Below are 17,109 nucleotides of genomic sequence, written 5' to 3'. Positions count from 1 at the left end.
GGAACCAGATGCTATGGAGGAGTAAGCATTCCCTGTAGACCGGTCACGACAACTGTGTGCTCATTGTCATGATTGCGCAGACGGAAAATCCGTCGAAAATTCAATGTTTAAATAATAGCCTAACAATTAGTATGAAAAATGTCAGTCAGCATTCGACTTAATGATAGAATGTATTTGTTGACAAGGTCATTATATCGGTCTTAGAACTTGCAAAATGGTGCATTTTAACGAGACTGTTGATATCTTTGTTTCATCACCTTGTTTGGCAAAAGCTTGTCTCTTTTTGGAAATTGTTCGAACGTGGAGCATGCTGTTGCGTATCGATACAACTGAGAGACAAAAACCCCATATGCAGGTGATAAGTGCATATTGCTACATAAGTAAGGAAAGTTAACAATAGAAAAGTTGAAGTCATCACGTTTATCATAAAGTTTAAACTAATGTTAGCTTACCATTAACGTCTTTTACTAGTAAAATATCCAAATATGAAACAGACGTGTCAGACTGTGGTATCTTTTATTTCAAGTTCACTGGGATATACCGAGTCGACATATGAATGGAAGTAACTATTGATAATTGATAATACGACGTCGATATATCTAAATGTCGAGTTGAAGGCCACAGCGAGTGTCTTCTTCTTCTTATGTATAAGTTTTTGAATAAATTCTGCTTTACATGAATACAAAAATAGGTCTTCTAATAACGGGGTGCGATTATTATCCATGGGAATTCTGACATATTGTTGGAAAACTCACAATGCAAACAAGACCAGCGGCCGGGTTAATGTCATGTTTCCTTCTCTCAATTTTTATAGAACAACGAGATAATTATCGAATAAGAATGTCTATATGTTTGTATGTAAAGATGGTTTTGTGATTATTTTTGTAGTATATTTGAAGAATGCAGAAATATTTTTAGAAGATTGCAAGGCTTGTAATTGAGGGACAGGTTTTCACCTTATCGACAAAGCAAGAAGCCGATGGGACTGGATGGTCAACTGAGTATCATAAATGTTTTCACATGTCATCTCTAAATCTATCTTCTATATAAGTTCATGTTGCTCTGCTAAAAATGTAGGCGCAGAGGAAAATAACATATTTCCGTTTCTCTATTAAAATTACATAGAAAAATGAAGATTTTCTGGTTTTCTTCCAGTGACCTTAACATGTTTTTAAAAAATTTTGTTGGTTTAATGTTGTGGCACTTTCTCAAACCTTAAGAATGCATATTAAATACTTTTTCTTTTTTCAGTTATCGGCAATATTCTAACTCCGCGATAAATTGGAAGACATGATAATTTATATATTAACAACTGTATGTCACTGTTTTCATTATACCTGCAGTTTTAAAGAAACTTTGGGTATATTGCTGTTATCGTGTTCCATCCGTCCGTCTAATACAATATCCGTCTAATACAATATCTTCTTCCTCGAACTCTTCTTACAATTTTCGCAGTAGCCGATTCATCTTTTGGAACATGATTGGTGGTGTCCTGTAGATGTGCAATAAGATTTCCGGAAAGAGCAATATATGGTAAGTGTCTAAAATGGCCCCTTAAAATGAATATCTTAATTTTACTTTATATATACCTTTACTTTGCACAGTTACACACGTGACTTTTATTCGTAATTTTTAATTCGATAAAAATGCCATTAATTTAGAAATATGGCATCATAAATTTCACTTTTTCCCGCCATTTTAGCAAATTTTTATAAAACTGCTTATTTTTAAGCAATTTTTCTTCCGGAAAATATTGAATAAACTTTATGTTTTAACTAAAGATGTATCTATCCAAGACTAATTACTGACAGAAAAATTTTGATTTGCTCAAAGCTGCGCTCTATGTTTTCCATAAGAAAAAACGTCAAGAAAAAGGCACATTTTTGTCTTATTTTGATTGGAAAGCAAAAATAGCATCATTTCTGACGTGATTTACAGCCTGTGAGTGCATATAAATGTGAAAAATATATTGGAAATATCTCTAATGTAATCTCTTCTACAAAATAAAACAGCAATTATACATATCTGATTCACATTCTAAAATGTTGATTGGGGGAGGGGGCAAAATTGACTCTTATCATATATAGTCCTTTCATTATTTTCACTTGGGTCCAATTTGGCTCATGAAATGACGTTTTTCTACAAAAATTGTGATCCGTGATCCAAACAGTAGAAAGTAATTCATTGTTTTTGGAATGTGATATGCAGTGTCTTGTATATGTGATATGTTTTCATCCAAGGGCCAATTTGGGGTGGGGAGAAACGACGTTTTACTGCAAAACCCTTGTTACCAAAACTTCTCTTTCACGTTTCGAAGTAGCCAAATCCTCGTTAGGAATATGATCGGTGGTGTCCAGAAGAATGTAGTAAGGTTTAATTGTTATTTGGGGGGCAAATTAGGGAGACGTAGAAGTTTTCCTTTAAAGACTTGAACTTAAAACTTCGCTTACATTTTTCGAAGGAGCCAGTTCATGGCACCTGATCCCACCTCTGATGTTTGGAGGTCCGTGTTTGCTCTGCTCCTATTTTGTATTGTTTGATGGACTTTTGAGCCTGAATACTGTTCGTTATCTCCATATATTTCATTCATCCTTTGGGTAATGGTTGATGGTGTCCTTTGATATCCAGTAAGGCTTCAGGGGGTTTAGAATTTTCAGTTTCACCCTGGAACCGTAAAAGGACGTTTTTCTAAGAAAACCTGGTTCCCAGATCGCCTCTTACATTTTACACACTGGTTTATTTACGCAGTAGCCAAATAAACATTTAGTATATGATTGGTTGTGTCCTGAAGGTATGCAGTAAGGTTTTGGAATTTTTACTTACATCCAGGAGGCCCATTATTGCCAGGCAAAAATTTTTTTACTCGAACATGATTTTTTTTTTCAAAACTCCTAAACAGATTTGTACTTCATTAAATTCTTTAGTTTCAAACTATTAATGAATTTATCGTATTATGAAATACTAACATAAACACATGCTCAGATTTGCAATAAATTAAGTTCAATTTGATACATGTTTACTCACGTAAATTATGGAATACCTATTGCTGCTTCTTCATTAATTACCCTGGAACACTTATTGGTGAGTATTACTGTCTTATGACAGCATCTAGTTTTCAGTTAGTTTCTTTGTAAATATTGAGAACACATAAAGTACAAATAATAATAGTTCGAAAAGTTGAAAGATTCTTAACTACTAGTATTATTAACATATATATTTCTGAGAAACACATGCTTATTATATTTTAGTGATTAAGATAAGGGGTATACACAGATATACGCTTTTCAGTTTCCAAATTTTAGGTGCCTGTGTTCTTATAGTGCAGGAAATTTTAATCATGACTTGAAATCTCCATATATAGCACTATGCAGCTGTAAGGGGGTTTTCTAGCAGTTGTACATTTCAAGGGTGAAAAATGTAAAATTTGCTGATACTTTGAATATTTTACCAATTAACTAAGTCCTACCATGAGGCGTAAACAATTGGCCAGGGGCTAGATATTAGTAGAAGACTAAGATTTAATTATTATGGTGCAAAATGTCTGTCTGCTGGATGTTCAAATTAGCCCCACTTTGAAACCTGAACCGAGGGACCATGAATCTCACACTTTTGATAAAAGTTTCATTGCAATTAGAATTATGCCAATAATTTGACTGCTTTGATGTCCAAGAGTAAAGAAGATATTTGAAGACTGCAATACCTTTAAAGATTTTTAAGGAGGCAGATACAACAAAATTCTCAATTTGTGTTCCCCTTTTCCCATACACAATTCATGTTTTAATAAAAAGTTATATTTTGTTACACTGTGAAAGAATATCAAAGTGTTATTCTGTCACGGGTTGAAAGAATATCACAAAAGCGTTACAACTCGAGATTTTCCTTCCCTTCACAAAGAGTGTTGTAAAAGATTACTTCCTGGCCTGATACAGAGAGTAATTAAACCATCCTGACAGAGTATAAAACTGCCGAAGTTTCTCCAAATACAGTATGTTGTTGAAAACCAGTTTCATAATGTTGTCAATCTCACAATCGCTTAGCTATGATGTCTCAAAACCGCTCAACTATGATTTCACAGCCTACGACACTGAATTACGAAAAGCCAACTCTAGGCAAGGGAAAAAAATGTAATAAACAGAAAATTCAATGTTTGTAGTTGAATATAGAGTTTATTTCACTCAAGAGAGGGGAATATACCGGTATATATATATATATATATATATATATATATATATATATATATATATATATATATATATATATATATATATATATATATATATATATATATATATATATATATATATATATATATATATATATATATATATATCTCTACACGAGTGCAAAGCATTGGTGAATATATAAAAAAAAAACCTTTCACATTCATGAAATAAATTCCACATCCAACAATAAAACATTGAATATCCTCTATATACACGTATACTGAAACTTGTTGAAATTGGTTCAGTTGTTCCAGAGAAAAAGCTAAAAATGTTCAAATGTCCATGGACGATGGACAATGCGTGACCCACGATGGAAAAAAGCAATAGGTCATTTTAGTGCATTGATTTTACATCTGGGATAGATCAGTCCAAAATTTACTACCGGTACACTGTATTAAAAAAATTTTTAAAAAAATTAGAATATATACCGGTAATCTCTCCATAACAACAAATCAGTTTATCTTTATACCCCTAGACTGAACATGAGGATGAGCATTTATATATATGTCTGTCTTCATCCGCCTTCAACACTAACCTTGCTTAAAAGTTTTGAAGTTAAAATCATTGTCTTCATACCTTGCAAAAGGGTACATGAGCTTTTGGTCAGACAGTATTCTTGGTTCTTCAGACAAAATCAAAGTCAAAGAGATTTTCAGTGTATTTTTTTTTCTTGTTCATAATTTTGAGATGGAGAAATGACTTGGTTGAGAGTTACTGGTGGTTTTCATTATGGCATGACCCTTAATCATTTTGGTTAAGGTCAGCAAGGTCCATTCTACAACTGGACAACATTGTCCATGTTACAACTGGACAACATTATACATCTTATAACTGGACAACATTTGTGGGCATTTGATTTCACTAATAAACATCTTGTTTACAAATTAATTCATTTCACAAAACAATTCAACACAACATCACCTGAGCTGACATTATTTAGCACCAATGCCTTTGTAACAGCTTGATACCATGTCACAAATTGTCATACTAAAAAACAAGGTACACTTTTTTAAGATGTATTACATAAAACATATACAAAGACATCAATCCATAATCAATGTAAACATATCATTAAATAATTTGAATATTTAATATTCTTTGCATGTCTGTAATATTGTGGCAGAAAGGAGGAATATTTGTGCTATGTTTTAACAGAATAGAATAGGAAATTCTTTTGTCTATTTTGGTATTTATGATGACACTATTCTCCTTTTCAAGTAATCCTCCTTTAAATACAGTACTAAAGTCACATATTAACAGCCTTTCTCAGACTGTTGTACTTTTAGGCCCAATCATTGGTTTTGCATATTCCACAAATTCATCTATTAACACCGGCCAGGCTCCTGAAAAACAGAATAAGGAGGATTTAGTCTTTTGTTGTCATTCCTTCTTTCTGTAAACTAGACAATTTTGCCATTTGTTCAATTTGCACACTTATACTAAACAGAAGGTAAAATTGGATTGACTTTACAAAAGACACACATCAAAATGTATATGCATAACAGTGATCTCAAAAAAAATATTTTAACACAGACATTCAGACAGACTGTATGTTGCATTTCACAGGACCAAATTAATTCTGTTGATCAAAACTTTTTATCAAGAATGTCACTTATTTTTATGCCCAACCATGAATATGGCCTGGGCATGTAGAGTTCGTCATGTCCGTCTTCCGTCCTTCCATCTGTCCTTCCATCCCGCTTTGCATTTAGCTCATTTCAAAGCTCAGTTTCAAAGAAACTATTTATTATTTAAGACATTTTTATCAAACTTCATATGCTGATACATATTGATGAGAGCTATTCAAGTGCATCTACATTTTTTGTTCTTGACCGTTCCTTTGACCTTGACCTCACTTTTCTTAAATTTGTTTAGCTCAGTTTTAAAGAAACCATTCAAGACAGTGTTATCACATTTCATATGCTGATACATACTAAAGTTAGCTATTCAACTGCACCAATACTTTTTTTCTTATTTTGACCTTTCCTTTGACCTTGACCTCACCTTTCTTAAATTTGTGTTTAGCTCAGTTTTAAATAAACCATTCAATATAATTTTATCAAACTTCATATGCTGATACATACTGAAGTTAGATTTTCAACTGCATCAACATTTTTTGACTTTTATCTTTCCTTTGACCTTGGCCTCACTTTTTAAAACTATGTTTAGCTCAGTTTTAAATAAACCATTCAAGATATTTTTATCAAACTTCATATGCTGATACTGTTGAGAGCTATTCAACTGCATCAAAAACCTTTGAACTTGAACTTTCCTGTGAACCTTGACCTCACTTTTCTTAAATTGGCATTTTGTTTAGGTTTATAGAAACTATTTAAGATATTTTTATGTAAGCTTATGCACTTATACATAATTTGGTGAGAATTTATCATCTTTATTGAATTTTTTACATTCTAATTTCAATTTTCTGGAAACTATTCAAGAGGTTCTCATCAAACTTCATACACTTATACAAATTTTCATGTTGCATTACTGATATATCCTCGGTGGGGCATTCATGTCCTATGGACATATTTCTAGTTATTAGTTGTTTTCCAATGCATTCAAGAATTTGTATTGAGGCCTAGATAAATAGTGTGTTTCCTATGCCAACCTAAAAAAAAGGTAGGTAGGGAAAACATTTTATTTTATATTAAAATTTTATTGTTTAGTTAAAATTCAACAATAAACAATATTTAAAATAAACAAAGTTCACTTCTTTTTTTGAAAAGGGCTGCTTACAAGTGACAAGCAGATGCCATTTTTCTCATGGAAAATCGCAGACAAATCATTCTGATTAATGAGTATAGGATATGTGTTTTCTTAAGTACAGAAAATACAGTTATTGAGATTTCTAGTAGTGAAAAAACAAACACACAATATATTTTTTAGGCCTGAGTCAGTTGTGTCGATTGATGACCTATTGCTGTGTTTATTCTCATAAATAAGAAAAACAATAAAAACAAACAAACAAAATGGTGTTTTGTTTATTTACCTACATATATGGTGCAGTTTTATACTTTCGTTTTGTACAATCTTGACATTTTTTAAAGAATATACTAATACCGTATATACTCACCTATAAGTCGGTTTTTTGGGAGTTAAATTTTGGTCCAAAACTCTGTGTCCGACTTATAGGCGAGTAATAAAAATTGGCATTTTTCTGGATGCAAATTTAAAATGTAGTATTTTATAAGCATTTCCGACGATTATCATTTAACAAAGTCTAGATATAATATATCATTCTAAGATTATACATAAAGTACAAGTATTTACATATTTTAATAATTTTATTTTTATTTTAAGTGTGTATTACTTATTTGTTTAATAATTCAAAATCAAATATCTGCGTCATTTAAAAAAAAATCTTAATTGAAACCAGGTAAACATCAGAGCATTGCTTTGAAATTGTCAACTAATTCTAGTAAAAAGTACCGACTTATTGGCGGGTCAATGGCAAATCCTTCCAAAATAACCATAAAAAATACAACCGACTTATAGGCGGACCAACTTATAGGCGAGTATATACGGTGCATGAAATAAATCATAAATGGAACACTTAGATAAACCAACTTTAGATTATTTTCTGTAGTATTGTAAATTTGGTGCAATTATTTCTGAAAAACTTAGAATGAAGCACTAACTTAAGAATAAGGAAAAAAACTGTTTGATGTATGTATATTTCTAACCAGCTGGAGAAAATGCCGATTTTGAGCTCTTATCTCTCAAAGTTTTTCAGTGGCCTTGGAAACTTCCAAGTTAACCAGAGTCACATGTTAATATATAGATGATTAAATTAAGAATAAAAAAAGCAAAATCTAAAAGAGGCCTTCAGACATTTTGACTGAATATTGTTACTTCAGCATCAAACCAAGTCAATTTTCAAGGGATTTATCCGACAGGCTGATGATTTTGGGATAGACTAGTGTAATAGCAAAATAGCTACAAGATATTTTAGATAAATTGAAAATCTCAAAAAGGGGGGAGGGGGATTCAATATATTTTTTTTCATTTTATATGATGTGAACTTAGAATTTATTTCAAAGGAATCTTAAATGCTGTATGTTGTGCATAATTTTCAAGGTATTGGCAATTTCTGCTCCTAAAATCCAGAGACAGAATTTAAAATAAACAATATTTTAAGACTGAAGTCTACACCGTGAAATTTGAAGTTTACATTAATATTATAGTGCTTCAGACACAACTTTTTTGAAGGGAAGTTTGACAGTATAATATATGGTGCCTCTGACAATTTACTTTTTTGATGGACAAGCTGAAAGTTTGATATTGGGTGCCTCTGACATTTTTTGCAGGGAAGGCCGACATTTTGATAAAGGGCAGGGCTCTCACACCACTTTTTGGGTTAAAATCATGAAATACTGGGTTTTTAGTCTTTGTTAGCAACTAAATCTTTGTTTTGCAATACAGAGGAATATGAATAACTATTTTAGTTATTACATATCCAACTATATTTTCATTAATTTTTGGGAGAAATGACTATTAGGAAAATTAACACATTCAATTGGGAAAAAAAAGGTACCTTTTTAATTGGGAATGGGGCCCATGAACAGCCCCAATTATAGACAATCGAGAGTCCTGAAGGGTGCCTCCGACACTTAACTTTTTTGAAGGACAAGCTAACAGTTTGATATATGTTGCCTCCCACTGTTAACTGCTTTTGAAGGGCAGGTGGACAGTTTGATGTAGGGTGCCTCCAACTGTTAACATTTTTTTTGGAGTTTAGGCGGACTGTTTGATATAGGGTGCCTCTGACACTTTTTTTGAAGAGCAAGGCAACAGTTTGATATATATGGTCTTACCTTCCTCATCATAATTTGACATATCTTCATTTATCATATTACAAAAGTCTAATAAAAGGTTCCATGTGTCTTTAGGAATTGATCTTTTGTGATGTTCCTAGGAGAAAAACATTGATTTTTTTCAGTACGTACATAGCTCACAAGAGTTTACTAATCGTGATTGATGAAAATTATGAATTTGTGTTGAGAAACATAATTACCTGCAAAAATTCACTCCAAAGTTTGAGAAACTTGAATTTGCCTGCAAGAACTATATTCCAGTATGCTATTGCCATATCAAGATCTATTAAAAAAAGACAAAAACTGAAATATTGTCAAAGCATACAATTAAAACACTTCTTAATTTTCAATCCAGAGAACATATATTGTTAAATCCATGGCATTTATGTCTAACACACTCACCTAACCCTTTTTGTCCTGGATTTTTCGCATAATTAAATGTGAATTGATAAAAGTCTTTAAATCTGCTGGAATCCCTGATTTCTTGCTCTAGCACAGGACATTTACTTTTCAATTTGTCTACTGAATCACAGCTAAAACAAAGCAACAGATTGCTAAACAGTCTTGCATGTGACAAGGTTAAAATGATAGCTTAAAAGTACTATTGAAACACTGTACTATATTGTATCACTTTCAAATATATTAAATAAAATATAAATCTACACATTATATGAATCTATGTGCATTTAACAAAAATTATTTGGTCACTGTATGATGGGTTTGTATTAAAAAAAAAAAAAAAAAAAAAAAAAAACAATAAATTTCCTCTCCCCAAGTTAAAAACTATAATAAATTAACCAATTCCTTTGAGATACTAATAGTTAGTGCCAACAATGTTGACTTATGAAACAGATGATGTTTTAAAAGTCTTTTTTTTCCCTTTTATTCCATATTTTACTACTACAGTGCAGGAAACTAATTTTGTTACAGCATCGATGCTGATTTGAATGCTTCCTTTGCTTGCTGATTTGAATGCTTCCTTTGCTTGCTGATTTAATGCTAGTAATCCTTATCCTGATGCTGTTTTATAATTAGGTCAATGCTACCGGAAGTAGCATCATGCTACCGGAAGTAGATAATGAATTTCAGCATTGCCGATTAAAGCAATAAAAGTGCCTTTTAGAATTATTTGATCATAATATCTCACTGTGTATCAATAATGTGAATACGTTAACCAATATTCTTTCTTTCTTTTTTAATTTTTTACTGAATTAAAACTCATTGATTTTCTGATGCTAGTAGGATAATGCTGATTTTATGTAGGTCAATGCTGGTTTTATCCTTTGCTTGCTGATGCTGATCCTGGTAATGCTGTTTTTTAAATGCTGATGCTGATGCTGGCTCGATCCTGATGCTACTAATGCTTATGCTGATGCTGGTTTATGTAACAAAATCAGTTCCCTGCACTGTAGTTAGTGTCTAAAGCATACTGAACTGACAAAGATACTAAGTGTTGTATGAAAATATTTTAGAAACGGTCTATGTTTATAGAATTTACAATTTACTGAAGATATCTGAAAGAGTTGTCAATTCTGCTGGAAAGTTTGAAGTTTCAAAGTAGATTTAGCAGTACTATACTTGTATTATTTTTCAATATTCTTAAGAAAAACAAATATTACTTTAATTCTGTCATGCCATTGATAAATTCTTCCTTTGTAAATTCACACTGAGTTGCTGCCTTGAACTTCCATGCTATGAGTAAAACAGTTCGTGATTCTGGACTTAAACTCAAATCCTCCAGAAATTTCATTACTCCATCCACTGTCATCTTGTCCTCCTCATGGGGATCTGGCAAATTTTGTAATTAAGACATTAAAGATTATCCAAACAGGTATAAATTAAATTTAAGATTATATATCTTTATATAAAATATTTACTCTCAGTTAATTGATATCTGGCATTAAGTGAAAGTACAAATAAGAGTCTTACAAATCCAGTATACTTGACTTTATTTTAATAATGGGGGCACATACCATACACTTGTTACTCATGTTGGAGAGATATCTGTCAAAATATTTTACCTACCTAAAAGACCTTGTATTTTCATTAATATTTAAGAGAAGATGTATTTATTGATGTTCAGGAATGAAGCTAGTGCTACTGTATAAGAAGCATAGTTTTGGAATTCGCAGCAACTGCTCATATTACAGTATAAACATTACAGAGAAAATTCGAACTCTACAACAACATACCATCCAAGTAACCCCCAAATATGTTTTTACCTCTGTATCTCTGCCATAGAGCATCGAGTTTCTTTTTGTCGACGGAAGATCTAGGTTCGCTACTATAGCGATCAGGGTTTTGAAAGAAATTGTCAACAGCAACATCGAGTTTCCAATCGTGAGCCCCTAAACAGTTGATAGCTGACTTTTCTCCTGTTTGTGTGAAGGCAATAAATTGCCTCACTTTGTCTTTCTGCGAACTTTTCAACTTGTGCTACAAAATCAAATTATAAAAATATCACTTTAACTGTATAGATAGTCCTCAATATAAATAATCGTATCATTTTCCATTTCCTTACCATTTCAGATATTACTCCATAGTCTAGGGTCAAGAAGGTTAGCGCGCATGCGTTAGAAAAACTAGTAAACATAACTGCCTTTTCAGGAAAAATGCTTCCGCAAAGCACATTTTTGTGGGTTCTTTTTTTTTCAGAAAGAAATTTCTATATCTTACGGAAGCGTATTAGGGCCGCAGCAGTATTTTTTATTAATTTGTTATAACAAATTAGTAATTTGTTATAACAAATTGATAATTTGTTATAACAAATTGATAATTTGTTATAACAAATTGATAATTTGTTATAACAAATTAGTAATTTGTTATAACAAATTAATAATTTGTTATAACAAATTAGTAATTTGTTATAACAAATTAATAAAAAATACTGCTGCGTCCCTAATACGCTTCCGTAATATCTTATAGAAAAGGAAATCCTAATATTTTTTTCTTGTACGAAAAAATCCTAGTTTCTTGAAAAAAAACTATGTATAATTAATTTGTCGAAATCATGGATATCTTTTTAAAAAAATTTCACTGACAATAAACATGATAAATTACTTTTATATTAAAGTACGAAATATCGCACATGTATGACGGTCTGGCCTGCACAATATGATTGATAGGGGAAGTAACAAAAATAATTAAAATGAGAAAAATTTTATGGATGTGAAAAGTTTAATTAATTTTCTTAGATCTATCTGATACTAGCAAAAGTATAATAAATTACTATATATGACATCCGCATATGATACTTTTAAAAATCTGATGAATGAAATGGGGAATTGAGACTTTATAATATGTTAAATTGATTTGTAGTTAATTACATGGAAAGGATATTCATTTTTCTATCATCAATATTCTAAAAGTCAAATAACTATCCGGCGCCGACCAAAAAAGAAAAGAAAAAAAATGATTACCTATTTTGAAAATATTGTTTCGTTAGAGTTACTCGTATATGAATTTTTTTAATCTGAAATCCTTAATTAAAAAGAGATTCGGACGCACTAAACATAATGCTAAAGTCACAGTTCTTCGATCTGATTCAGAAGTATATTCGAATATTGTCAGTTAAATATAGGTCCTTAATGTAACTTGACAGATTGCATGAAGAGATTATAAACATGTTTTACTTAGAATTATACGAAATTCAAAATATATGATGTCAATTCATTATAATACTGTTACAGGTCTGACCGTGTGAGTGACAGTTTAATAAATGTACCTCGATCTGTGCAGAGGATGATAATATGTATAGGCTTATAGGATGATTATAAATGCAATGCCTAAAGTTTGTTCAATCCGGCCAAATAATTGATATAATGAATAAGATGCAAGAGTATTTGTAAAATAAGATATATTTTCGTCTAGATGTCCCGCAAAAATCAAGCCGGTGAGCGTGCATGCATTCTGCGGTGTCAGCGGATTTAAGGATCGAGGCGCCCCTCCGGCCCCTCCTTCAAATTAAGACAAATTACACATTTTTCCTTTTAAAAGGAAATGAATTATATGATAATGGGGTGTACATGTAAATAAATGGCTTTATTTCTCCTGTAAAGAAAAGTAAGAGCTTCTAGGGCTTTGCGGATACCACAGACCTTATTATATTCGTAAATTTTCATTAATTCTCATGATTAGTGATGACAAAATATACATTAATAGTGGAACTCTCTTATTAGAAGACTTTATTTTGACCTTCGAAAAGCTCTTGAGTCGAGGAGCTTTCGGAAGTTAACTTCCCATGGGCTTCCCCAAGGCGACCCAGCCCTTGTGCATGAACAACTTGCCCACCCCCTTCAGTTACAAGATTGAAAAAGACACCCACCCACCCCAACACACACACACACACACCCTCACACACACACACATTTCAGTTTGCTTTGAATTAATACAGTCTGCCCAAAGTTTTGCATATATATATATATATATATATATATATATATATATATATATATATATATATATATATATATATATATATATACGAGGGGTTATCAAAAAGTTCGTGGACTGACGCGATATAATTAATGATATGTAGTATTTGCTTACAAAATTTATGCGGAACATAAAACAACAAAAGTTTAAGAAATGTTGAAAATTTTAGCTTAATAAGTTGATAATTTGCCAAATTATTCTAAAATTAAAAAGACTTCATGTGATCACCCGGCGCTGTCGCCGTTTAGTGTCATGACGTCCGCATAACGTCATTGTTTCTTAATGTCCCCTCTCTCTACCTCATACACTTATCTTGATGAGATTACCTGGAGTTAAGTAAGGACTTAAACCCGTCTTATTTATATGAATTTACAATGTCATGAGCAGCTGTTTTCAATGCATATAATATTGTAAATGGATCTTTATATGGGGAAAGATCCTCACTTGATTATGCCAGAATACTTAAGCTTGTTGGAGTTCAATTTCTACCACACATGATCAACGTCACTTTTCGACGTGACTGAATTTTGACACCCTGACTACAAATCGACACTAACTGTGCATATTTCATCTCTCTGAATCTTTTGGGCATTAAAAAACAAGTACTCTGGATGCATTTTATTTTTCTGTAGCCAGTTTAAACATTCTTTAGGTCAATACCAGTTTTTCCAGGACCGAAACTCTATAGAGTGTTTGAAAAAGAAACCCCTCCCCCCTTTTGACGTTATTTTCAAGCCCATAATTGTTTGGACACTCCATATAAAATTTACGATAAAATTTCATAGAAATTACAGAATGGGGTAAAAATTGCAAATTTTACTGAACAAATGTGTCGTACCACATGCCTGAATTAACGAATTTTTTTGATGACAAATACTCATATCTAAAGAGTTTTTCTCAGTTACACTCAGGTAGAAAAAAAACGTCATATTAGAGGTTGCGCCGCCTGGACATACTTCTGCTTACAAAAACACTAACATTTTATTAAAAAGTAAAAATTATGATTTATGGTTTATTCCATAGATAGAAAAGATGATGCTAACTAAATGTGTAAAAATTCATTGATGTAACTAAAGCGGTTTTAATTTTATGACGCTAGTCCACGAACTTTTTGATAACCCCTCGTATATATATATATAACAATAGTTTAAAGCGTCTTTAAATCGCTTAAATCTTTTACTTTCTAATTGTCTGATTTTAATGGCGTTTGGAAAATTAATGCAGATTTCTTCTAAAATAATTAAGATATCTTGACCACAAAACGACCTATTTACAATGTATCGGACTGAGTGAAACCCATGAAAATTGGAAAGCGTCATGACTAAAGATTGAAATTTCACATATGATCATTATTCATGCGTAAATAATTTTAAAATTTGGATTAATGACAAAATTAGACCCAATCCAAAGCAAGGTAGAAACCGTGAGATGCTCAGACCGAGCATGTTCAGCTTTGAATCGAATGTATGTTCGTTCGCCCAGGCTAAATTAAGCGCGTCCTAGATCCACCCTCACAAGACATATTTTAGGAATTTGTCTATTTGCTTCCTGTAAGTTTATTTTTTGGTACATTTTTTATATTTAAAAAAAATAATAATAAAATCTTATTGTTGAAGCAATGCGCAGATCCAAAAGAACTACAAAACCACCCCAGTGGATGCGAGATGTAGAGTATGCTGTAAATATGGTATGCAGGGCAATGTTGAATGCTGTTTTAGACAAGAAGTAAGTAGTAACATGCATTTGATACAGATGTGTATATATGCTCCAAGTGTAATGACGAGGACGTCATTTCGTATGGAGGGGGCATACGTGATAGACTGATATTTTAATTTATTTTATTAAGTTAATATTGTGCAATTATTTCAGTCACTTAATATTTATTCATTCTATTATTTTTAGAATCGCGCAATGTTTCGTTATTCGCGAAATTTTTGCGCGCACCGTCAATAAAACATTACAACAAATGTTTTGTTTTTAATTTTACTTATATTCTAGATGGTATTACTTATCCTGTGGTATATTATGTTACTGGACAGTTTTAATAGCTTTCGATTGGCTAGGGACGTTTTCCCACCGATCTCTTTGTGTGATGATTTCTAAAGACATCCATAGACCATCGAGAGTTATATACATATTTTGCCAGCTTTCACAGTTTCAAGGCCGTAACTAGGCCCAAATTTTTAGTGAGGCAGTTTAAGGGATTTGGGGGCCACTCAAATCCCAAGAGGGTCCAGGGTAGAGAGTCCTGATGGGGGTTATCGGGGGAGGGGGTCCCGAAACCTGAGTTTTAGCAAATTAATGACTTAATCTTTGAAAGTTTACACGTTCTGATTTTTTTTTAAACATGCGTTTTAAGCTATATAATGAAGCACCTTGTGAGATGATCGATTTACAGAAATTGAAAGTATTAACTTAGTACAAAGATACACATAATTAATTAAAGTTCAAAGTAAAACTTTTTTTACTTTTCAGAAAACTCTAAAATATTAGTGAGGCATTTGCCTCACCAACCTCAATGGTAGAACTTTACGGCCTTGGCTTTTTTTTTTTTAGATATAATAAGTTAATACTGAGACGATGTATCAAGACCCGTTATTTTGATTGGGTGGCCTTTTATTAAAGCCCTGATCCACAATCAGGGTTTTGTTTATTTTTATTGACATTCTACGTGGCTTTGTATAATAAAGAATTCGAACCTGAGACAGGATTTGTTCTTTAACATTCATTAGGAAAAAACCCTTGTTACAGAAATATATTTGAAAGAGTCACATTCAAGAAAATGAATGTTTATTCCATGTAATGACTGTTCTGAGCTTCATCAAAGACAGTGAATGTGTGTATTAAATAAAAGAAATTAAAACTATTCATTAGTCAGCCCGCGGGCTGACTAGTTACGGTGGGATGAAACTGCAAGTGCGCTTGCGTAATTTGGAATTCTGGGAAAAAGATGTACACGACTTGTTCTGAAGAAACTCGTGCTATTTGCTCCAACCAGAGGGCGTGATTCTTCACAAACACCTCTAAACAACGATGCGACCTCGATCTATTTACAGACTGCATTGTTCTTCGTCGTTCTCGACGAAAAATTAAAGAAGAGATTGTTCTAAGTGGGAAATATGATACTATGAAAATATTTCAGTGCTTCTTATAGAAAATGAGAAATTTATATGCAGAGCACATTTAACACTTGATATATATATACCCTCAATCGCCGTTGCAAGTTCACGGATTTGTGTGTATTCCTCTGAATGCCTGATGCAAGACTCCCTCGATCAATACCTTGCATAAGACATGTACGGGTCGGAATTCACACAATAATCCACTTGCACAAAGGTCCCAAAACAGTGAAAAAAAAGAATCTCTTTTCACTTTAATGATGAAAGTTATGAAAACGTCAGAAGATCACTTAAGATGTGTAAAGTCTTATAATTTACACGATGATAGACATGTAAGTGCCGCTTGTGAACGTGAACCGCGCCCACAGGTGAGAAACTGACCACAGTAGAACTGCGATAGATGAGCGAAACTGCGCGGATTTATAGACCCCCCCCCCCCCCCCAATTAGAGAGAGTGAGCGAGATGGAATCCAGTATCATTTTAGGGTATGCGTACTGTATGTATAAAATATTTTG

At 32.4% G+C, this 17,109-nt stretch overlaps 1 protein-coding gene across 1 annotated transcript; it reads right to left on the bottom strand.

Annotated features, from left to right (window-relative positions):
* Positions 1-5,225: 5,225 nt before the first annotated feature.
* Positions 5,226-11,636, bottom strand: LOC133179515 (DCN1-like protein 1). Its single transcript, XM_061314259.1, has 7 exons — positions 11,562-11,636; positions 11,263-11,476; positions 10,660-10,828; positions 9,443-9,573; positions 9,241-9,323; positions 9,041-9,137; positions 5,226-5,566 (listed from the first exon to the last, which is right to left on the bottom strand). Exons 1-7 carry the CDS (start codon positions 11,631-11,633, stop codon positions 5,490-5,492), a joined length of 843 nt encoding a protein of 280 aa, XP_061170243.1. The 5' UTR covers positions 11,634-11,636; the 3' UTR covers positions 5,226-5,489.
* Between the last annotated feature and the right edge of the window lie 5,473 nt (positions 11,637-17,109).

Source organism: Saccostrea echinata, unplaced genomic scaffold (assembly GCF_033153115.1).
Source record: "Saccostrea echinata isolate AGI-Se365-2 ecotype Australia unplaced genomic scaffold, CSIRO_AGI_Sech_v1 ptg000001l, whole genome shotgun sequence".
NCBI classification, from domain to species: Eukaryota; Metazoa; Mollusca; class Bivalvia; order Ostreida; family Ostreidae; genus Saccostrea; species Saccostrea echinata.
The sequence above is the reverse complement of the archived record's forward strand: the minus strand, read 5'-3'. Positions and strand labels throughout refer to the sequence as shown.

Excerpts from the sequence above, each read along its gene's own strand:
- LOC133179515 (XM_061314259.1), bottom strand. The coding sequence starts at position 11,633 with ATGTTTACTAGTTTTTCTAACGCATGCGCGCTAACCTTCTTGACCCTA. Across the intron at positions 9,324-9,442 it reads TCCAGGACAAAAAGGGTTAG|ATCTTGATATGGCAATAGCA; the intron begins GTGAGTGTGTTA and ends TTTTTTTAATAG. Across the intron at positions 9,138-9,240 it reads TTTGGAGTGAATTTTTGCAG|GAACATCACAAAAGATCAAT; the intron begins GTAATTATGTTT and ends TTTTTCTCCTAG.